Source organism: Globicephala melas, chromosome 8 (genome assembly GCF_963455315.2).
Source record: "Globicephala melas chromosome 8, mGloMel1.2, whole genome shotgun sequence".
NCBI classification, from domain to species: domain Eukaryota; kingdom Metazoa; phylum Chordata; class Mammalia; order Artiodactyla; family Delphinidae; genus Globicephala; species Globicephala melas.
In genome coordinates, this window is record NC_083321.1 from 47,778,876 (window position 1) to 47,802,456 (window position 23,581).

The 23,581-nt window shown below is 39.5% G+C and overlaps 1 protein-coding gene across 1 annotated transcript in view; it reads right to left on the bottom strand.

Annotated features, from left to right (window-relative positions):
- LOC115839530 (NACHT, LRR and PYD domains-containing protein 14) overlaps nucleotides 1–16,954 on the bottom strand; it is a 44,649-nt gene extending 27,695 nt beyond the window's left edge. The window contains 7 exon segments of the mRNA XM_060304338.1: nucleotides 650–812; nucleotides 918–1,088; nucleotides 1,508–1,682; nucleotides 6,912–7,484; nucleotides 15,566–15,621; nucleotides 15,623–15,635; nucleotides 16,663–16,954. Coding sequence (XP_060160321.1) covers nucleotides 650–812; nucleotides 918–1,088; nucleotides 1,508–1,682; nucleotides 6,912–7,484; nucleotides 15,566–15,621; nucleotides 15,623–15,635; nucleotides 16,663–16,954 — 1,443 coding nt within the window.
- Nucleotides 16,955–23,581: the final 6,627 nt, after the last annotated feature.

The window sequence follows — 23,581 nt, forward strand, 5'->3', positions numbered from 1 at the left end:
AGAAGTCATGAGGAGTCATAATTTGACTACACAAAAGTTGTAAACATCTATATCCTAAAATGACCATAAAGAAAGTTAGAAATACCAGGTAAGTTATTTACGATATATAAAAAATAATAGTAACAATGTATATGTGATATTAATACCATAACATATATAACAGAAAACACCCAGGAGAAAACTGAGCCTTATGAAGAGGCAATCCCTTGAATACTAGAGGCCAAAAACATTCGAAAAGATATTCAACATCAAATCATTTTTAGAGTTATTTTCAACTATCTAATTAGTACGGATAAAGAAGCTTATAGATACAAAGTGAAGATATTAAAAATGTAAGCCCCTAACCCGCTGAGGGAATGTACACAATCTATCTGGAGGCAGTTTAACCATATCTGACAAAATAAAAAATTCTGACTCGTCAATTCCACGTCTAGGAAGTTACGTAACAGCAACGAACAGTATAATCACACCGTGATCCAGCCATACCACGTAACGCATTCAATGGTTTTTGTTTAATCATATTGATATATATTTACCTGTTTGGAGCCCAGAATATAGAGTTGGATGGGTGGACTTCAGTCCTAAATCCATCATTTTCTTGTAAGCATTATGAAAGCTGCATAATCTTCCTAAGCCTCACATTCCTTACCTGTTCAGTGAGGCACTTAGAACTCAGGTGGCCAATCTGACACCAATAGGTACTTCCGTTCAGGCTAAACAAATTTTGCGCAGGGCCCAGCACAAAGTCAGGACAAAATAAATGGCGATTATTAATATCATCATCCTCATCATCTTCATTATCATTAAAGATTCTAGGGAAAAAGCAAGGGACACAATAGGTCCATAATATTTTCCCAGCTTAAATATATTTCAAAATGTATATTATATTGGAAGGAGGACAACTAGCAGACACTCACACAAGGCTCTGTAGAGTGCACTCTGCATGTTTCAAGGCATCACTCATAAGCTTTACTCCACTATCTCCCAAGACACTGTCCACCAAGCATAAACGTGTCAGCCTTTTACTGCTGATGAGAGCCACAGAGAGATCCTCACAGCCAGCTACCGTGAGCCCACAGCTTTCTAAGCTGAAGGAGAAAGACAGATGGGGAGGGATCAGTCAATTCCCAAAGTGCATCCTCTTCTCCTTCACAGGGAAGTTAGCTGGTACTCACAACCCCTACATCTCTACTATAGAAGCAACCTCATCAAACCTACTTAAATCATGAATTCCATTGCAGCTATGGACAGGGTATGATGAAACAAAACATAGGAGGAGAGAGGATAAGCCTCGAAAACAATGAAAATAAGATGTCCATCATAAAGAGATGTCTACAAGTCAAGTGAAAGAGGAAGGGAGGTAGAAAAAGAAAAGGAGGAGGTCTTGCAGGATTGATGAATGAGCCAATTAATGTCAGGACCCAAGCAGTTTCCCCATTCAGGTCATAATTAAGCTACGCAAGACTGAACAAAACGAATCTATAGAAAATAGTACAGAAAGACTCACGATAATCTCTCTAGGTTACACGTTGGATGCATTAAGGCCTCACACGACATCTTCACTCTGTCATCCAAGAGATTATTCGTTGATGGATTCAGAGATAACAAGCTTTGGCTTCTGATGAGAGCCTTAGAGATATTTCGGCAACAAACCGCAGTTAGGTCGCTGGATTGATTCCAAGCTGGAAAACAATACAGGAAAATAGAAATGACCACTCCTCAGAGAATAATTATAACCCCCACTCACCCAGCCAGAGGGTGTGGTTTCCCAGTCTTTGGGATTTGTTCTGAAAATCCAGCTCCCCTACACAGAATGAGAATGATTTAACTAAAGCACAGGGCTCTGATAGAGAGTTAGGGAGGGGAGGGGAGGAAGCTTGTCTCTTCCAACCCCACCTCCCCAGCTCCCCCACGAAATATGTATGCAAGCATTTAAAAATATCTTCACATTATAATCTTTTTTAATCTGGGAGAAATTTCCTTTAACTACAACTTGGAAGAAGGTGGACTGGAGGATGGCTGTATCCTTGCATTCTTTGACTTCTGAAACAGAATAGAGGTGGGCAGGAAATCAGACGTAAAAGCTGTGACAACCACAAAACTGTCTGCCAGGAGCTCATTTCTTCATGGGAGCCAACCTATGTTTTCTGAGGAACCCTGTCCTTAACAGTGAAAACGAGAAGGAAATCAGAAATAAAATAAAATGGTTTCTAAAAATAAAGTAAAAGAGGAAGGGAAACAGAAGAAGAAAATAAGAAGCACATGTAGAGCCCCTATTTTCAGAGACTCATATTTAGAGACAACTTGGGCTTTGACCATGGCTGGGACTAATATCAGCTATTGGTAAGAAGAGTCAGGCAGCAGCATTCCTGGAACTTGGAATTGTTCCATTTACTCCCATTAATCAAGGACTTATCAACTTGAGTCCCTTGAGAATTGGTTCTCTACATCAAAATCAGGGTATAGAGAAGTAGGAACAGGAGAAACTCCCTCCTCAGTCCAGAATTAGACCTCAGTGGGTGACCTAGAACATGGCTCAAGGCTGAAAACCTCACCTTGCTTTGAAAAGTTGTTATGGACTGAATTGTTCCCCAAATTTGTATGTTGAAGCCCTACCCCCAGCCCAATGTGACACTATTTAGAGACAGGGCCTCTAAGGAGGTAGTTAAGGTTAATGAGGTTGTAAGAGTGGACCCCTAATCCAATAGGACTGATGTCCCCATAAGGGGAGGAAGAGACACCAGGAGTGAGCACACGCACAAAAAGGCCATGTGAGGACACAATGAGAAGGTAGCCATCTACAAGCCAGGGAGAGAGGCCTCACCAGAAACCAACCCTGCCAGCACCCTGATCTTGACCTTCCAGCTTCCAGAACTGTGAGAAATAAATTTATATTGTTTAAGTCTGTGCTATTTTGGGTATTCTGTTATGGGAGCCTGAGCAGATTAATACAAAAGGGTTTATATCAGCAGCCAGGTAGGCAATTAGGGAAACAAGGGAAATCTTATAAACTATGTTTGGATAGAGCTCTTCTAGACAGAAAAGAGACTCCAATATTATGGGACCTGTGGATAAAATATTAAAGCTTAACAGAAAGAAAACATTACACTAAGGGACAGAAAATAAGCACATGTATAAAACCCAGAAAACTAGGAAACAGAAGAAAGTGCTTAGAAAGGCTTCCTTTACATTTTAAATGTATAGGAAGACTCTGTGAAACAAGAATACCACATCAGAAGTGGAGATCAGGGGAATTCCCTAGAGGTCAACTGGTTAGGACTTCACGCTTCCACCGCAAGGGGCACAGGTTCGATCCCTGGTTGGGGAACTAAGATCCCGCATGCCTCAAAAAAAAAAAAAAAAAAAGAGTCAAAACAAAACAAAAAAAACAATGGAGAACTGAAATCTGAATTTGAAGAAATGAAAAGCAAAATCAATATAAATAAATATGCGAAACTCCCCAAGAAGGAAGGGGGAAAAGATTTAGAGGACAAAAAATAAGTAAGTTATATAGGAACAGAGCTACAACTAATGACTATTAGATGCTCTTAAAAAAGAGAGACAGAGACAGCACGTGCAACAGAGTGAGCCCTGACATCATTTTAAAAAACCAATTTAAAGAAATCATTTCTGAGGGGAATAAAGAAAGGTTTCCCACAGATCAAAAGTAATAAAATGTAAAAGTAATTTAAAAAAATCCTGAGAACACTAGTGAGAAAGTCTGGGAAGGTGGGAGGGAGTTAAGGGGTTGAAGTGTCAGGTTATCCTTAGACTTCTCTTTAGAACACTAGAAAAAAGTAATGTAACAAAGTCAAAGTGTGAAGAACACAGTGGAGGCCTAAGACCAAGATACACGTCATTCATCTGTGAAGACAGTCAAAGGACATAAAGGAAGTCATAAAATGTATCATTCATACACATTGCATGAAAACGTTAGTTTAAAATTGTACCACCCAATCATGCAATGAATCAAAACTAAGATTTTATACAGTGGGAAAGGTGAGTTTAAGAAAACAAAACCAAAAACTAGCAGTATACATTGATTAAAAATTAAGTGTACAGAATTGAGTCTAAATAATTGTATTCATGTGTTGCCATGATAAAAAGTCAGAAAAGTTTTGAAAGAGTTCAAAGGGTAAAATATTTAGCCCCTGTAATCCTAGATTAAATGAACATACTGGAAATTGTATGATCGAGGTATACTAAATATACTGCCTTACATAAGGGTATTTTAAATGCTCTAATCCTTTTGAATTTGATCAAGATATATTTGGGGGGGGAACCCTGAAGAGTAATAACTAATAATCATCAATTAAAAACAGGCACTATAACTTGCAAATGTTCCAACATACCTGGACACAAAACAAAAATGAAACAAAATGTAGCTCATTTGTGAATCAAGAAATAGAAGTGGTACTGAAAACATTAAAAAATGCTTCTAACTGGAGATATAAACAGTACATGCCCCCGAGTCCCTTTGTTCATAATCTATTTTGCTCTTATCCTTTCCATAGTATAAGTTTGAGCTTCTCAAACTCTCTTCTTTTCTTTGTGCCAATTAATAGAACTTCAGCTATGGACCTCCTGATGCTTTATGAATGAAATCTCAGCCTCATGAAAAGAAAATGTTCCCTCTTTCCCTTGCATCTGCAAAGAAAAGCAGATGGTATTACACGTCAGAAAATATTTTGTAAGAACATTTTTGCTGTGCTTTATTGTTTTATCATAACAAGGGAATCTTACAAGATACCTGGACCTTAGAAATTGTTGCTATGCCTTGTGAAAACAACCCTTAAGTGCTTTTAAGTCTGTACTTTTGATTGTCTTATATAAAAATGTGTCTCTCTTGCAATATTCAAATTGATATTTTGGAATTCCTACATGTTACAAATATTGAAAGAATTTTGTTAAAGCAGAAAAAAAGATCATCAGTACTCTCCTCTCACATGCATTAAGGTAATAAAAAATATATAGAATTCTTCTTTTCCTAGAGTTTGAAGGTCCTGTCTCGTTTATATTAATATGTAACATCAATCACCAGTGACTCAGTCAAAAGGGAAGATGAGAGCTGAGGTTTGTGGCTCCATACTTATCCCTAAATATGAACCAGCGAAACGGAGGAGATACATTAACTTACTTTTGGGTCCTATTGGAGAACCAGCCCTATAATCTCTTAATATTGCTACTAAAACGAGGCCCTGGGCTGAAAATTTCCAAAGCCCCTTCAAAGTAAGCACATTATAATTATTATTTTGTTGTTGTTCTTATTGATTTTATTGTTCTTATTATATTCAGAACAGCTGTCTGAATATATCTTTCTTTTCTAAAAATGCCTGCTGCTTAATTTTCAGGTTGCCCAAGAATTTCTTGTTGTTGAGTGTGAGATTATTTTTCTGATATGAACTAGACATTGAGATATGGCAGAATGGAGTTGTTGCTAAAGCAGTGTGGTTGCAGAAGTTATGTGTTGCCCACGTATGGGCCGAATGCACCACAGGTGCCAGAGGAATGGTGCTCACAAGAGAAAGAGCTTTTACGTTAATAAGACAGGCTTCCTGGGCCTGTTCTAAAGCAAAGTAAATCATTAGATAAATCAATGTGGTCTAAAATTTGAGACCTAAAATGGCTATGGGACTTCTCCCTGATTCTACTAAAGTGAGAAATAAAAATGCACACGTTTTCTTAGATCACATAAGGCTTTGCATTTCTTTAACAGTAAGTCTAAACTAAAGAATTTCCTAAATCTCTTACAGTTCCCTTATAGGTCAAATAATCATTACTTATGTTAATATTTATTGTTTATTTTTTTAAAACGTCTTTAATGGAGTATAATTGCTTTACAATGGTGTGTTAGTTTCTGCTTTATAATTATGTTAATATTTAAAAGAATATAAATATAAATCTGGGTGTATAATTTAAATGAGTTAAATAAATAACTAACATCTTCATAAATTAGGATCTTATAAATCTTGGAATGAGACAATATTACAAACACTATACTATCTGGGTCAAGCTTGAGATATAATACTGTTTTGCTAAATTCTTAGTTACTAACAGCGGCTATACTCTCCTTAATGTTAACTTGAATATATTTTCTAAACTTACTAATTGATTTTAGAAACTTGGCATAATGTAATATTTTAAAAATTAGTAATTTGGGGCTTCCCTGGTGGCACAGTGGCTGAGAGTCCACCTGCCAATGCAGGGGACATGGGTTCGTGCCCCAGTCCAGGAAGATCCCACATGCCGTGGAGCGGCTGGGCCCGTGAGCCATGGCCACTGAGCCTGCGCATCCGGAGCCTGTGCTCCGCAACGGGAGAGGCCACAGCAGTGAGAGGCCCGCACATCGCAAAAAAAAAAAAAAAAAAATTAGTAATTTGTGTTTATCTAAAGACATCTAAAGAAATTAAACTTCAAAGAGAGAAAATAAATTACATTCTTACAACAATCTGTTACCATTTTTTCTTCATACTATTCAAATTAAAATAGCAAAATCAATGTATTGTCTTATATCCCATGTTACTTATGTTTAAAAAGTTAGGGCTTAAACATTTAAACCAGGGGTCCCCAACCCCTGGGCCATGGACTGGTACTGGTCCGTGGCCTGTTAGGAACCGGGATGCAGAGCAGGAGGTGAGCGGCAGGTGGGCAAGCGAGCAAAACTTCAGCTATATTTACAGCCGCTCCCCATTGCTCGCATTACCACCTGAGCTCCGCCTCCTGTCAGATCAGCTGCGGCATTAGATTCTCATGGGAGCGCAAACCCTACTGTGAACTGCACATGCGAGGCACCTAGATTTCAAGGTCCTTATGAGAATCTAATGTTTGATGATCTGAGGTGTGGCAACCCTGAGGTAGGGCAACCTGTACCAGCAGAAATTTACCTATGTTTTTTACCTATGTTTTTTTACAAGCTGTGAGTTTTGTCGTCACCAATAAGGACGACTCAGGGAGCTTCACTTTTCTCAGCAAACTACTCATGAGGAAGGACATGGGGTGTACCTGGGTCCAGTCTGTACACAGCACACACTCAGGTTCCTCAAAGGCAAAGTTCAGTTCATCAAAACTATCAGTAATAAAAAGGAGACTACTCGGCTGGGACAGAATCCTTTCAATGGGGCCTTCTGTGCAGGGCCAGTCCTTTGATATCATTTGAGCAAAGCTTCTCTCTCTCAACTGGTTCATTTCTCTTGCATTGAGATAAAAAACATAGGTGAATTTCTGCTGGTAGGGGCTGCCCTGTGCCCAGTCTAACATCACCATTCTCACCAAGGTTGTCTTCCCAACTCCCTCAGCCCCCTGAAGGATCAGCAGAACAGGCTGCTCACCTGTTCTGACATCCTCATCAAACAAACGTTCCAACAGTTCTCGGCCTTCCTGAGCAATTTCATGACAGAAGTTTTCAGATTCTCCAAGCAAATGGTTCTTATCTAACATGATGCAAAATGTTTCCCTTATTTGAACTCTGTATTCTGCTCCATCACCTAAATCAGTTAGAAGGGAGCCAGAAGATACACATGATCAGAATTAATTCTATGATTTTCAATCTTAAGAATATTGCACTTAGAGTAGGACCAGGAAGTGACACATGCTGAAATCAAAGTACAGCTGGTTTAAATGAGAAAAGAATGTAAATAAAACAAAAATATTCTTGTAGATTTAAAACCCACATTATAAACTGAAAAAACAGAACCCACAATGCAGAAATTAATGATGGAAAATAAAAATTAGATTCGTTCCAGAAATACTTTTTCTCTTCCCTGTACTTCTATTCTACAGAGAAAAAAGAGGATGTATGTAGAGAACAGAGCCATCATCCAGATAAAAGGAGAACACAGGCAACAATTAACAATAATACCCAGATAGGAACTGAACACAGATCTGAATCTACAGATCAAAATCATCCGCTTTATACAGATAAACCATTAGTGGACATGAACAGTTGCAGACATTCTCCCCAAGGAGCAAGACGGCTAAGCCCCACATCGAGCTTCCCACCCTTGGGGTCCTGCACTGGGAAGATGAGCCCACAGAACGTTTGGCTTCGAAGGCAGCAGGGCTTACTTTCAGGAGAGCCAGAGGGCTGTAGGAAACACGACTCTGCTCTTAAAGGGCACATACAAAATCTCACATGTTGAGACCCAGAGTAAAAGCAGTGATTTGAAAGGAGCTCGGGTAAGACCTAGTATCTGATCTTGGAAAGCCTCCCAGAGAGGCAGGAGGCAACTGGGACTCACCCATGGGACACAGACACTGATGGCAGCTGTTTGGGGAGTTCCTTCTACCACGAGGACACTGGTGCTGCCAAGAGCCATTTTGGAGTCCTTCCCCTAGCTCATTAGCACCAGGACCCAGCCCTGCCCACCAGCTGGTTGGCACCAGTCCTGGGGCACCCCAGACCAAGCAGCAACCACGTAGGGACACAGCTTCACCCACCAGCAAGCCGATAGAAGCCGTAGGCCCCCCTGAGCATCCCAGCTGGCCCAGGACCCATCCCCCAGACCCCCACCAGTGGGCAGACACCAGTCCCTGGACCCTGCCTACCAGCGGGTGGACACACCAGCTCCAAGATATCTTAGGCCCCTCAGCCAGCATCCCTGGAATCCAGCGTCAACCACCAGTGGGTCAGTACTGGCCCCAGAACCTCCCTCATCTACCACCCCAAACCTGGCTCTGCCCATTAGTGGGTCATTACTAGCCCTGGAACCCCTCAGAGTGCCACAGCCAGTCACCTCTGGACCTGGCTCCACCCAGGGGTGCCAGGACAGACTGGTCCAGTCCTGGCACCCCTGTACTCCCAAAGCCAGCCACCTTGTGATCCGGCCCCACCAACCAACAGGTCAGCCCAGACCGTGCAGCCAGTCACACCACGCCCCAACCCCACCCAATAGCAGGTCAACACCAGCTCTGGGAACCCTGGGCCTGCAGCCGGCCACCCATGGCCCAGCCCCACTCACCAGCGGGACAGCACCAGGACAGGGACCCCCCAGGCCATGCAGCCAGCTGCTCCAGGACCAGCTCCACCAGCAGCCAGCAGCCTCTGCACTAGGCAGGGCCTAGCAACCAGGCCAGGGGCCAGCCATGCCTACCTGTGTGCCCACAGTAGGCATGTGGCCTGTTGTAGCCCTGCCACAACAGAAGGGCCCATGCAGCCCAGACAGGAGTCACCACTAGAGCATATAACTCTGTTGACCAGAGGGAAGTGTGCTACTGGGCCTCAGGTCAGCTCCTAAATAAGCCACTTCCCCAAGATTAGGAAGCACAACTGACCTACCTAATACACAGAAACAGACACAGAAACAACTACAAGAAAAAAACTAAAAAACACATACACATGGAGGCTAAACAATATGCTACTAAACAACTAATGGGTCAATGAAGAAATCAAAGGGGAAATAAAAAAATACCTAGAGACAAACGAAAATGAAACCACGATGATCTAAAACCTATGGGATGCAGCAAAAGCAGTTCTAAGAGGGAAGTTTCTAGCAATACAGTCTTAACTCAGGAAATAAGAAAAATCACAAATAAACAACCTAACCTTACACCTAAAGCAACTAGAGAAAGAAGAACAAACAAAACCCAAAGTTAGTAGAAGGAAAGAAATCATAAAGATCAGAGCAGAAATAAATGAAATAGAAATGAAGAAAACAACAGCAAAGATCAATGAAACTAAAAGCTGGTTCTTTGAAAAGATAAACAAAATTGATAAACTTTTAGCCAGACTCATCAAAAAAAACAGGGAGAGGGCTCAAATCAATAAAATTAGAAATGAAAAAGGAGAAGTTAACAATGGACACTGCAGAAATACAAAGAATAAGAGACTACCACGAGCAACTATATGCCAATGAAATGGACAATCTGGAAGAAATGGACAAATTCTTAGAAAGGTACAATCTCCCAAGACTGAACCAGGAATAAATAGAAAATATGAACAGACCAAACATAAGTACTGAAATTGAAACTGTGATAAAAAACTCCCAACAAACAGAAGTTCAGGACCAGATAGCTTCATAGGAGAATTCTATCAAACATTTAGAAAAGAGTTAACACCTATCCTTCTGAAACTATTCCAAAAAATTGCAGAGGAAGGAATACTCCCAAACTCATTCTATGAGGCCACAATCACCCTCTCACCAGAACCAGACAAAGATATCACAAAAAAAGAGAATTACAGGCCAATATCACTGATGAACACAGACACAAAAATCCTCAACAAAACACTAGCAATCCAAATTCAACAATACATTAAAAGGATCATACACCATGATCAAGTGGAATTTATCCCCAAGGAGATTTCAGTATCTGGAAATCAATCAATGTGATTCACCACATTAACAAATTAAATAATAAAAATCATACGATCACTTCAATAGATGCCAAAAAAGCTTCTGACAAAATTCACATCCATTTAGGAAAAAAACTCTCCAGAAAGTGGAGGTGACCATACTACCCAAGGCAACCTACGGATTCAATGCAATCCCAATCAAAATACCAAGGGCATTTTTCACTGAACCAGAACAATCTAAAATTTGTATGGAAACACAAATGACCCCAAATAGCAAAAACAATCTTGAAAAAGAAAAACAAAGCTGGAGGTATCATAATCCCTGACTTAAGACTATACTACAGTAATCAAAACAGTATGGTACTAACACAGAAACAGACACACAGAACAATGGAACAGAAAAGAGAGCCCAGAAATGAACCCATACTTATATGGTCAATTAATCTACAACAAAGGAAATATGAATATATAATTGAGAAAAGAGAGCCTATTCAATAAATTGTGTTGGGAAAAGTAGACAGCTGACATGCAAAAGACTACTTTGTCACACCATATACAAAAATAAACTCAAAATGGATTAAAGACTTAAATGCAATGCAAGCAACCTAAATGTCCATCGACAAAGGAATGGATAAAGAAGGTGTGGTACATATATACAATGGAATATTACTCAGCCATAAAAAAGAATGAAACAATGTCATTTGCAGCAACACGGATGGACCTAGGGATTGCCATACTGAGTGAAGTAAGTCAGACACAGAAAAACAAATATTATATGATATCGCTTAAATGTGGAATCTATAAAAATGGTACAGATGAATTTATTTATAAAACAGAAATAGAGTCACAGATGTAGAAAACAAACTTATGGTTACCAGGGGGGAAAGGGTGGGGGAGGGATAAATTGGAAGATTGGGATTGACATATACACACTACTGTATATAAAATAGAAAACTAATAAGGACCTACTGTAGAGCACAGGGAACTCAACCTATATGGGAAAAGAATCTAAAAAAGAGTGGATATATGTATATGTATAACTGAATCACTTTGCTGTACAGTAGAAACACAACATTTTAAATCAACTATACTCCAATAAAAATTTTTTTAAAAAGACTTAACTGTTAAGACCTAAACCCATACAACTTCTGGAAGAAAACATAGGCAGTATGCTCTTTGACACTGGTCTTAGCAATATTATTTTGGATATGCCTCCTCAGGCAAAGGAAATGAAAGCAAAAGTAAACAATAGGACTACATCGAACTAAAAAGTTTTTTTTTTAAAAAAGCTTTTGCATTTGAGGGTATTATGCTAAGCGAAATAAGTCACAAAGAGAAAGATATAATATCACTTATATGTGGAATCTAAAAAAATGCAACAAACTAATGAATATAACAAAAAAGAAGCAGACTGACAGATACAGAGAACAAACTAATGGTTACCAGTTGGGGGGGAGGGGAACTATAGGGGTATGGGATTAAGAGGTACAAACTATTACATACAAAATAAGCTACACGGATATATTGTACAACACGGGGAATATAGCCAATATTTTATAACAATAAATGGACTTTTAAAAATTATGATTCTTATATCGTACACCTGTGACTTATATAATATTGTACATCAACTATACTTCAATAAGTAAATAAATAAATAAATAAAAAGCTTTTGCACAGTGAAACTATCAACAAAACAAAAAGGCCATCTACTGAATGGGAGAAGATATTTGCAAATACTATATCCATTAATGTGTTAATAGCCAAACTACACAAAGAGCTCATACAACACAACATTAAAAAAAAGCCCTGGTGGCACAGTGGTTAAGAATCCGCCTGCCAATTCAGGGGACATGGGTTCGAGCCCTGGTCCGGGAAGATCCCACATGCTGCGGAGCAACTAAGCCCGTGCGCCGCAACTACTGAGCCTGTGCTCTAGAGCCCACGAGCCACAACTACTGAGCCCAAGTGCCACAAGTACTGAAGCCCGTGCGCCTAGAGCCCATGCTCTGCAACAAGAGAAGCCACCTAATGAGAAGCCCGTGCACTGCGACGAAGAGTAGCCCCTCTCGCCACAACTAGAGAAAAGCCCACGTGCAGCAACAAAGACCTGATGCAGCAAAATAAATAAATTTATTTTTTAAAAAAAACCTATTGAAAAATGGGCAGAGGACCTGAATAGACATTTTTTCAAAGATGACTTCAGATGGGCAACAGCATATGAAAAGATTCTCAACATCACTAATCATCAGAAAAATACAAATCAAAATCACAATAAGATATCACCCCACATCTGTCACAATGGCTATTATCAAAAAGACAACAAATAACAGGTGTTGGCGAGGATATGGAGAAAATGGAACCCTCAGGCACTGTTGGTGGGAATGTAAGTTGGTACAGCCAGTATGGAAAACAGTAAGAAGGTTCCTCAAAAAATTGAAAACAGAACTACCATACGATACAGTAATTCTACTCCTGGGTATTTAGCCAAAGAAAATGAAAACACTAATTCAAAAAGATATATGCACCCTTATGTTTATTGTAGCATTATTTACAACAGCCAAGATATGGAAGCAACCTAAGTGCCCTTCAACAGATGAACAGATAAAGAAACTGTGGTATATATACACAATGGAATATTAGCCATAAAAAGGAATGAAATCTTGCCATTTGTGACAACATGGGTGGACCTAGAGGGTGTTATGCTAAGTGAAGTAAGTCAGACAGAGAAAGACAAATACTGTACAAGTTCACTTATATGTAGAATCTAAAAAACATAATGAAACAGAAACAGAGTCATAGATACAGAGAAAAACAGGTGGTTGCCAGAGGGGTGGGAGATGGGAGGAATTTAGAAATAGGTGAGGGAGAGGTACAAACTAAAAAAGAAAAAGAAAGAAAGAAATGAACATTGAAGCATAGCCTGAAGAATATTTTAAAGAAAAGAAAAGAAATTCCCAAGTGTCCAAGTAGAATGAAAATATAGTTACATCTTTCCCTAGTTCAGTCTGATTCCTTCTTTAGAGCTCAATTTAAATGTCACTATCTCTGGGAAGACTTCTCTGAACTCCAAAGATAGATAGTTCTCTCTTTTGTACATTCTCAGAACACAGTATATTTTCCATTCACAGCACATATCTCAAGCTGGAATTACTTTAGTTTTTAAAGCATATAATTCTTTTCTTTGTTCTACTAGGGCATTCAGTGCAAACATCTAACAAAGTTCATATCCCACTAAATTATGCTTAGTTCTCCCCCAGGGGAAGGTATGGTATTAGAAGTCAGATACTCTTTCTTTTTATGGTATAATATCATACAGTGCTGTACTTTTAAAAAATTGAGATTATAAGGATGATCTTTACTATCTTCATTATACTTTTATCTATCTTCCAAATTTTCCAAAGTAAATTTCTATGGAGGTAGAACCTTGGTTTCCTAAATTTATGATCAGTTATACCACAAAAATAAGCTTCCTTATATTGTATCAGAAATTAAGGTCCAAGCAGGAACTTATCTTCAAAATCATTTAATACAATAAGACATTTTTATTTATTAGTGCTTAGAATAAAATAGGTTCTCAATTATTTCTTGAATGAAATAATGTAGCCCATTAGAAAGCAGCATAGCTGAGCTAAGCTGGTCCAGTTTTCTTTGTATTATAATTCAATTTATATAACCTAGAATTCAGCCATATAGAATTCAAAACAAAGTAGGGGGACTGGAAATGGTATTGAACTAAGACTGAGAAAACCTGGTCCTAGAAATAACATTTTACACAGACTAGTTGTCACCATCCTGGAACTCAATTACAGCATCATTTCTTTTTAAAAAAATTTTAATTAATTTATTTTTTACACAGCAGGTTCTTATTAGTTATCTATTTTATACACATCAGTGTATACATGTCAATCCCAATAGCCCAATTCATCATACCACCACCACCCCCCCCGCCACTTTCCCCCCTTGGTGTCCATATGTTTGTTCTCTACATCTGTGTCTCTATTTCTGCCTTGCAAACTGGTTCATCTGTGCCATTTTTCTAGATTCCACATATATGTGTTAATATACGATATTTGTTTTTCTCTTTCTGACTTACTTCACTCTGTACGATAGTCTCTAGATCCATCCACATCTTTACAAGTGACCCAATTTTGTTCCTTTTTATGGCTGAGTAATATTCCATTGTATATATGTACCACATCTTCTTTATCCATTCGTCTGTTGATGGGCATTTAGGTTGCTTCCATGACCTGGCTATTGTTAATAGTGCTGCAATGAACACTGGGGTGCATGACTCTTTTTGAATTATGGTTTTCTCTGGGTATATGCCCAGCAGTGGGATTGCTTGGTCATATGGTAATTCTATTTTTAGTTTGTTAAGGAACCTCCATACTGTTCTCCATAGTGGCTGTATCAATTTACATTCCCACCAACAGTGCAAGAGGGTTCCCTTTTCTCCACACCCTCTCCAGCATGTGTTGTTTGTAGATTTTCTGATAATGCCCATTCTAACTGGTATGAGGTAATACCTCACTGTAGTTTTGATTTGCATTAATTTGATCTGATTTGATTTGATTTGCTCTAATAATTAATGATGCTGAGCAGCTTTTCACGTGCTTCTTGGCCATCTGTATGTCTTCTTTGGAGAAATGTCTACTTAGGTATTCTGCCCATTTTTTGATTGGGTTGTTTGTTTTTTTAATATTGAGCTGCATGAGCTGCTTATATAAACATTTTTCTTTTGATGTGGACCATTTTTAAAGTCTTTACTGAATTTGTTACAGTATTGCTTCTGTGTTATGTTTTGGTTTTTTTGTCCCCAAGGCATGTGGGATCTTAGCTCCCCGACCAGCGATCAGACCCATACCTGCTGTATTGGAAGGCAAAGTCTTAACCACTGGACTACCAGGGAAGTCCCTACAGCATCATTTCTAATGGAAGAGAGGAGACACAAAAAGCCAAATAATCCCTGTCAGCTCAGGGACTCTTCAGTCTATAAAACAAGATATCAAGATACCTTTGTTCATCAGACTGTCAATTTTTGACTGGCCATTTCCAAATACTGCTCTTTTGAGGCTCTGAATTAACATGGTTCTGTTTCTGACTTTGTCCAGAGAGCCAGTTTTGTCAACTCTTTTTGAACAATAATCACAGAACAGGTAGGATATTGCAAGAAGTTAACAAGGGTTGAACAAAGGTCCCCTGGGAGATAACTTTCTCCCATGATGCTTCAAAAGCACAAACCTCCCAAATCTGACAAAAAGTCCATCTACTTACCCAGCACTGCTTCCTGATCACCTTGTACCTCTCTGGCCCCAGTGTCCTCTGGTCTCAGTCTGGGCTGTCCCTGCAACAGGTTCCAAAAGGATCGTGAGATTTACCAAAAACAAGGAGAATTTAGTGATGGCCAGAACAGGGGCCAGAAGTTTCCTCAGTGTCCAATTCTATGATCATCTGGGTTTAAGAAGCTAGAGCCAACAAGGCCTCAGACTCCACCAGCTCAGCTGAGGGTGAAGTGATGTGGTGTGAACAACACTGAAGCATGATACCTCTTGCCATGCTTCCCACCCTGTAACTCTAAGGCAAGTAGTCTAGTCTAAGCCTAAGTTTCCTCGACTGTACTGACCTCACAAGGATATGGTGAGGCTCAAAAGAAATAATGGGGCTTCCCTGGTGGCGCAGTGGTTGAGAGTCTGCCTGCCGATGCAGGGGACATGGGTTTGTGCCCCGGTCCGGGAAGATCCCCCATGCCGCGGAGCGGCTGGGCCCATGAGCCATGGCTGCTGGGCCTGCGCGTCCAGAGCCTGTGCTCTGCAACGGGAGAGGCCACAACAGTGAGAGGCCCGCGTACTGCAAAAAAAAAAAAAAAAAAGAAAGAATGGATATACATTTTGGAGCTCTAAAGCCTTGTATACAAAGGAGGAATTTTAGATGTCTACAGAATTTCACGCCTGGGAATGACTAAAACTACTGTTTTGCCTTATGTCCTTTAATAATTTTTTGCCCATTCCTCATATTTCAGCAAAGATTTAAGGTCATATTTGAGTGTCCTCAAAATTTAGGCCAACCTATGACTTTATTTGTAGTTTAGGCAAAGGAGCACTAGATGGGGCAATTCTTTTCACTCAATTCCTTTAATCATTCTAATTGGTACAAGATGGATGAATTACCCCCAATTAAGGAGCCAGGCTGAATAACAGTACTCAGAACCCTCCAGCCTGTTTAGTGTTCCTCAAACAATCCAACGTACTTGAGTACCATGGAGCCTGTGTCTCACAGAATGGTTTAATCCCCAAGTCCCTCTCATAGAACCAATGGGCTCCAGGAACCACTTCCTTCTTTCCACCTGTAGAAGTGTGTCCAGCATCACTCACAGTTGATCTCTGCGTTTGCTCTCTCACACAGATCCTTCAGGTTCATCTTGCCAAAGATTTTGAGAGCCACCCCCCAGGCCTGCTCTCCTGGATGGTACTTGTTCATCAAGTTAGCCAAATCCTCCCGCTTGGCCTTCTTCACTTCAGACCAGGGTATCCTGCAGGATCCAGGTCCCGTGGTCTCACTCTTTAGGAGTGACTTGAATCTATTTAATTCCTCTTTGTTTAGCTCCTCCAAATACAGTAGCAGCCCCAAATCAGAAAAGAAGGAGGAAGATGACAAATCTGTCATCTTGTCCAGGGATCAATATTCAAGCTTCAGTGGGGAAAAAATAATCAAAAGAATGTGGAATAAATGGGGCCTATGGAAAAGTAAGTTTAGAAAATGAAATACCTCTAAAAACATATATTAATTCAACAAACCTGTATTGAAGCCTACTGTATCAGGCTCAGTACTGACTTCCTGTCCACTGTAATACATTTTCTATCATAAAAACATTCTTCTAATATAGACCAATCTATGATTCTTCCACCTTCCCAAGAGTTACTCCCAGTCCCACACTTATGAGCTGTAAGTAATAAAGAAAGGCAATTCATCTCTCATTACTCTTCTGCAAAGCAAGGATATCAGAACCAATCTCAGAGGACTGTGGTATGGATTAAATAAGGTAGAGTTCCTATATCAGCTGGCTCAGAACAGGCTCCTACTACGTATTGGCAAATTTCTTCATTCTCTCTCTCCCCCACCAACACCCAACATACATCTCAGCCTATAAAACGTTGTTATTGTACCCCCATCATTACTCTTGAAGCACATGTGTCACCATTGGCATATATCACCATTTACCTCTTGTCATGTCATCTCTGGTCACAAATCCATACTAGTCCCTGAAGACCTGCATTCTTAGCTCACAAGCTACTTTCACATCCACTCCCCAACACCACAATTATTCTGGGTGAGCTCAAAGTTAAAGCCCTTCCCAAACAGCATTCTCCCCCACCTCAACCCCTATGACCTCATTCCACTCTAGCATTTCACTCTGATGCTCTCACTTACACTTTATCATCAGCAGCTACCCAAACTCTGCAGAGTCCCTTAAATTAATTAAACTCTTAAACTAATACCTTCCAGTTAATAGAGCAGTTTCAAGCCTTCACTCCCATGGTGACTGTTCTTCAAATGCTATCAAATCCTAGTCTTTTGAGCCCTCTGTTTTCCTCTTATTTATCAGCCATCTTAAGAGCCTTACTCAATTTCTTATTTAGCACGGGTACTGCAATCATTTAAACCGTATCTTCAAGTTCCTCGTCTCCTCTTCAGTGATTTGCCTAAAGAGACAGAGCTAGTAAGTGGTACAGCTAGAACTCAACCTAGATCTTTCTCCAACCCCCTCTCCTTTCCAGCCTTTCATATGCCACCCCCTACTCTTGCCAATGGGATTGGATAAGATTGATGGGACAAGTAAAGATGTACAGAGGGAGATTTTACTTCTTAAACAGAAGGTGAATTATCTGAAAATTACAAAGTAAATCAGGACTTTCTCCTACAGTAACCTGTGAGCTATCGGCTGTTTTAGGGTTTTGTTTGTTTTGACTGGACTGCAGAAATAATCTAGATTATAGATTAGGATCTGGCCAAAACAGGTTCCATAGTAATTTTTTTTTTTTTTTTTTGGCGGCACACGGGCCTCTCACTGTTGTGGCCTCTCCCGTTGCGGAGCACAGGCTCCAGACACGCAGGCTCAGCGGCCATGGCTCACGGGCCCAGCCGCTCCGCGGCATGTGGGATCTTCCCGGACCGGGCACGAACCCGTGTCCCCTGCATTGGCAGGCGGACTCTCAACCACTGCGCCACCAGGGAAGCCCAGTAATTTTTTTTTAAAGAAGCAAAAAGGAGAAAATTTGAGGAAACTTCAAAGGAATACTGAAATTCCTCCAGAACATATAAAATACGGTAGGTGAGGGAAAATGTGACATGTAATATACAGTTATCACTGCATGGGAGCCTATCTTTTCTTTCTTCTTTCCTGTAACAAAAGAAGGTGGCTCTAGCCCCTTTTCTATAGCTCATTCCTTCACCCCTGAAGCTCATTAGAGTCAGGAATTATTAAGGGACTTAATCCATCAGAAATCTCTCTTCACTTCTCTAGCCTCAACTTCTCCCTGTCTTCTAAGTCCTTCCCATTAGCATTGAAACATGCCCAAGTCCACTTTAGTCTTTTACGAATGCTTCCTTCACTTCATATCCCCTTCATCTTCAGAGCCAAACGTCCTCAGTCTTCTATACTTTACGTATTATAGCTCCTCAGTCCCCTGCAATCTAACTGTTGCTACCACAATCCCACTGACATAGCTCAGACCAATGACCACCCTTTTGTAAAACCCATTTTAAAATTCAATTTTCATATCTGTAAGCAGGAAAAATAACAGTACCTACCTCCACAAGGACTGGAAGATAACACATGCACCTAATTTACAGGGTGCCATACATATACTACTATTTTAACAATGCCTTAATTGTTGATATTTTGTCCCCCCTTGGCTCTCATCATATCCCATACTTCCTTCATTTTCCTCCTGCCTTTCTAGGTGAAACTTTGAGCCAAGATCTGTAAGTTCTGAATCCTACTGGGTTTCTACTATATGATATCTACAACTCTGACAGAGAGTACATTATACTTTGGCTTCCTTCCCAAAGGTTTTATGCTGTTCTTGAAGGAATTTTTTTTTTTTTTAATTTTGTGGTCTTCCTTTGTTTACATTTTTGGGAAGAGGAAAACAGATGTTGTCTGGTGTGGCTCCTCTTCTGCGACGGCATTCATAAATTCCAAAATGTTCTGAACTAAAATGGGAACCCATGGCCTAAGAGGATCTACTTCAATTTGCAAACTTATTGATGTAAAATTTTACCACCTATAATAATGAAAAGATATTTGTTCAAAATAAATTATTCACTCAGCACATATTAATAATTACCATATTTGTTGAGGATCTACTGTGACAGGTTCTTTATGAAAATTTTCTCTAGTCCCAAAAGTTTGGTTTTATCCACATTTTACAGATACAGGGACTCAGAAATTAAGAAGCTTGCCCAGGTTACAGAGTTGACAAGTAGCTTATCAGACTACAAAATTCATTCTCTTTCTACTAAGGTACCACCTGCCTTCTAATTTCACTTTATTTTCCCAGACACTGGGAATTCAGATTTAATGAAATCTGTGTGGCTATGCTCTGATATCTGACCCCGTGCTGAACACCGGGCTAGGGGAAAGGGAAGACCTCTAAATATATAATGGCGGTCCTCTGAGCTCTAGCACTTCCAGAACACAAAGGAAGGAGGAATTCTTTTCCATAAAGGGTAGAGATGAGAAGGTCTTGGAGAAGTTACATTTTATCTAGGAAATAGGATATTCCCACCCTTTTCATACATTCCTGTCTGATTTCCTTTCTTGGGCCACTGTAATCTCCTATAGCAGTTTCTCAACCTCACCACTATTAACATTTTTTGCCAGATAATTCTTTATTTGGGGGATACTGTAAGTGCATAGTAGAATGTTCAGCAGCCTTCCTGGCCTCTACCCACTATATGCCGTTAGGACCCTCAATCTCCCACAGTTGTGACAAACAAAATGTCTTCAGACATTGCTAGATCCTCCCAGGACAGCAAATTGCCCCAGTTGAAACCAATTCCAAAGCCTTACCCTCTACCCCTTCGTACACAACTCATCAGCCCTTCTCTATGACATTACCATAACAAATCAAAGAAACAGAGCAGATAGCTCAGAAAAAGGCATTCCCATGAGACTGTAATGTATGACAGAAGAAACATCATAATTGGGAAGGGAAGCATTCAGTGTAGATTATTAGGACAACTTGTAAACCATTCAGACAAAAATTAGTATCCTCAGAATAAATCTCAGATACCTAAATCAGAACATTGTTAATACTTCAGACAAGAGGGAGGAAAGCAGAGCATATTCATTACTCCTTAGAAAAGGAGGAACTTACCAGCTTGGACACAATAAGGGAAATGATCAAGAATCAAGAGATACATTGTTAACTATGTTGAAATTAAAAATTCTTGTCCATAGGAATTCAAACACAAAAGGTAAACTGAAAACAGCAAATATTTTTAGGAAATTTGACAAATAATGAGTTGAATTTTAAATCAGTAAAACCACTTTAGAACTGTTGGCATTAACTAGTAAAATTGGAGGTACGCACCCAGACCCAGATCTTGGTTTCTAATACCATTCTCCAATAAGAGGAATGAGGGCTCCTTGGAGAAACTGCTGATTCTAGAGCTGGGAGGATACAAACTGAGTCTAAAGCTTCTTGTTATGCCAGAAAGTAAGGAAAAGAAAAGGATGAGGTAGGTCAAAAAGATACAAGAACCAACCCAGAAGAGCTCCCAATGGCAAAAGTAAGTAATGTATTATAACCTAAAGTGTAAAGCAAATGTTCATAAGTCTGTACTGATATAGATAAATGACTGAATGAATAAATTAATGGGGGGAAAGAGACAAATCTTACTTACAGAAGAATTCCAAATACTTTATGTAGCTATTCCTTCCTCCAGGAGGTGGATCTTAACCCCAGCCCACGCCCACCCAGGAGTGTGGATCATTCTTAGTGATTTGCTAAGTGGAGAAACCTGACAAACTCTGCCCTAGCCTGGTGAGCAAGGTTAATATCATCAACCATAAGTCACTGTCGACAGTGTGTACCACTGATGTGATTTGATGAGAATGGCATATAACCACTGTGATATTCTTCCCCTAAATCCATAATCCCAGTCTAACCACGAGGAAAATTTTAGACAAACCTAAATGAAATGCTACAAAATACCTGGCCAGTAACTCTCAAAAATGTCGAGGTCATTAAAAACAAGGAAAGACTGAGAAACTGTCACAGACCAGCAGAGACTAAGGAGACAAGATGCCTAAAAGTATTGATAATATGGTATCCTAGAAAGGATCCAAGGGCAGAAAGAGTACTAGGAAAAAAAAGCAGTGAAATCTGAACTAAGTGTGAATTAATAGTTTTAATTAATTGCTTTAGTTGTTACAAATATACGTTAGTAATACAAGATGTTAAAAATAGGGGAAGTTGGGTGATGGGTGCACGAGAACTGTTTTTTCTATAAATCTAAAACTATTCTAAAATAAGATGGTTGTTTTTAAATTGGATTTATGCATACACGATGGCCTAGCAACTACAGTCCTCAGAATATATTATACCTAACAGAAATGTGTGTGTGCAGGTATATGCCAAGAGACATACGAAAAGAGCCATAACAGCATTGTTTGTAATTCCTAAGCACTGGAAAAGATCCAAGAGCAAACCTATAGTAGAACCAACAAATAAACTGGTAAATTCATAGAATGAAATCCTATGGAGCAATGAAAATATATGATCTGTAGTTACATGCCACTAGGATGAATCACACAAACATAATCACTGAAAGAAGTCAAACCCCAAAAGATTATATACCATATAATTCCATTTATAAAAATATCAAAACCAAAAAATAGAAAACGAAACTGGGATACTGTTTATGGATGTATGTGTAAGTGTTAAAGCCATATTTTAAAAATGGGCTGGGGTGAGGAAGTAACTACCATAAAAATCGGTTTAGTGTTACCTCTGCAGGGAGGGAGGGATTTGTAATCAGGAAGCTTCCCCCGGGCTCTTGGGCACTCTACAGTAATGGTAACACGTTAGTAGAGTGTGGTATGGTAATAGTAATCTTCTATTCCTTGACCTGGTGATGGTTCACATGGATATCACTGGGTTAGCATTCACTAAGATGCACATTTATGTTTTATGCAGTCTTCTACAGTCCCCTCTAAAATATGGTTTTAAAAAGGTTCATATCACCAAAAGACATAATACAAATATATTAGAAAAAGCACTGAAATAAAATGATTGTAAATAACCTTTTCAGACAGGGGGAAAATAGCTAACAAGTATTTCAGAAAATGTTCAAACTTAAGCAGATACCAAAACTAATACAAACCAGGTGATATCACTCCACACTTATTAAAATGGCAAAAATAAACTTTAAGAAACAATACCATATAACGATGAGCATGGAACGAAGCAGATATTGTTAGTGTAAATGTTAATCTGTACACTCTTGGAAAGCTGCAGGTTTCACAGCTCTGGAGAACTTTAAAAATATGCATGACTGTTCAATCAGTAACCTCTCTATGGGAAATTATCCAATGGAAAGAATTCCAAATACAGAAGAGAAAGTTTTGTGCATAATAGAAGAGTAAATAATTGTCAACAAATTAAAATTTAATGATGATTAGTGAAATAAATGCATAAAAATATGGCACACACTTGAGTTTTCAGCCATTAAAATGATCTCTTCATACAGCAATATGCAACACATGCATGGTTAAAAGCAAATGGTAGGAGCATAAGGATTACAACTAAGGAATTGAAACCTCTGCATAAAAAATGGATGAAATATATCAAAGTATTAACTACTGTTGTGTTTTGGGTTTAGGACAATTTGTAACAACTTTCTTTAATCAGAATACATTACTTAAATACGTGGAAAAATAAAAAGGTGAGAGAGGCAATATCAATTTGTCAAATCTCAAAGAGATTATGAATGCCTGCCAACTGTACTTGAATTTGGAGGGTGGGAGCTCAGTGGAAACCTCTGTGAAGAGAGCAATTTATTATTTTTTTTCGGTACGCGGGCCTCTCACTGCTGTGGCCTCTCCCGTTGCGGAGCACAGGCCCCGGACGCGCAGGCTCAGCGGCCATGGCTCACGAGCCCAGCCGCTCCGTGGCATGTGGGATCCTCCCAGACCGGGGCACGAACCCGTGTCCCCTGCGTTGGCAGGCGGACTCTCAACCACTAGCGCCACCAGGGAAGCCCAAGAGAGCAATTTTAGGTCTC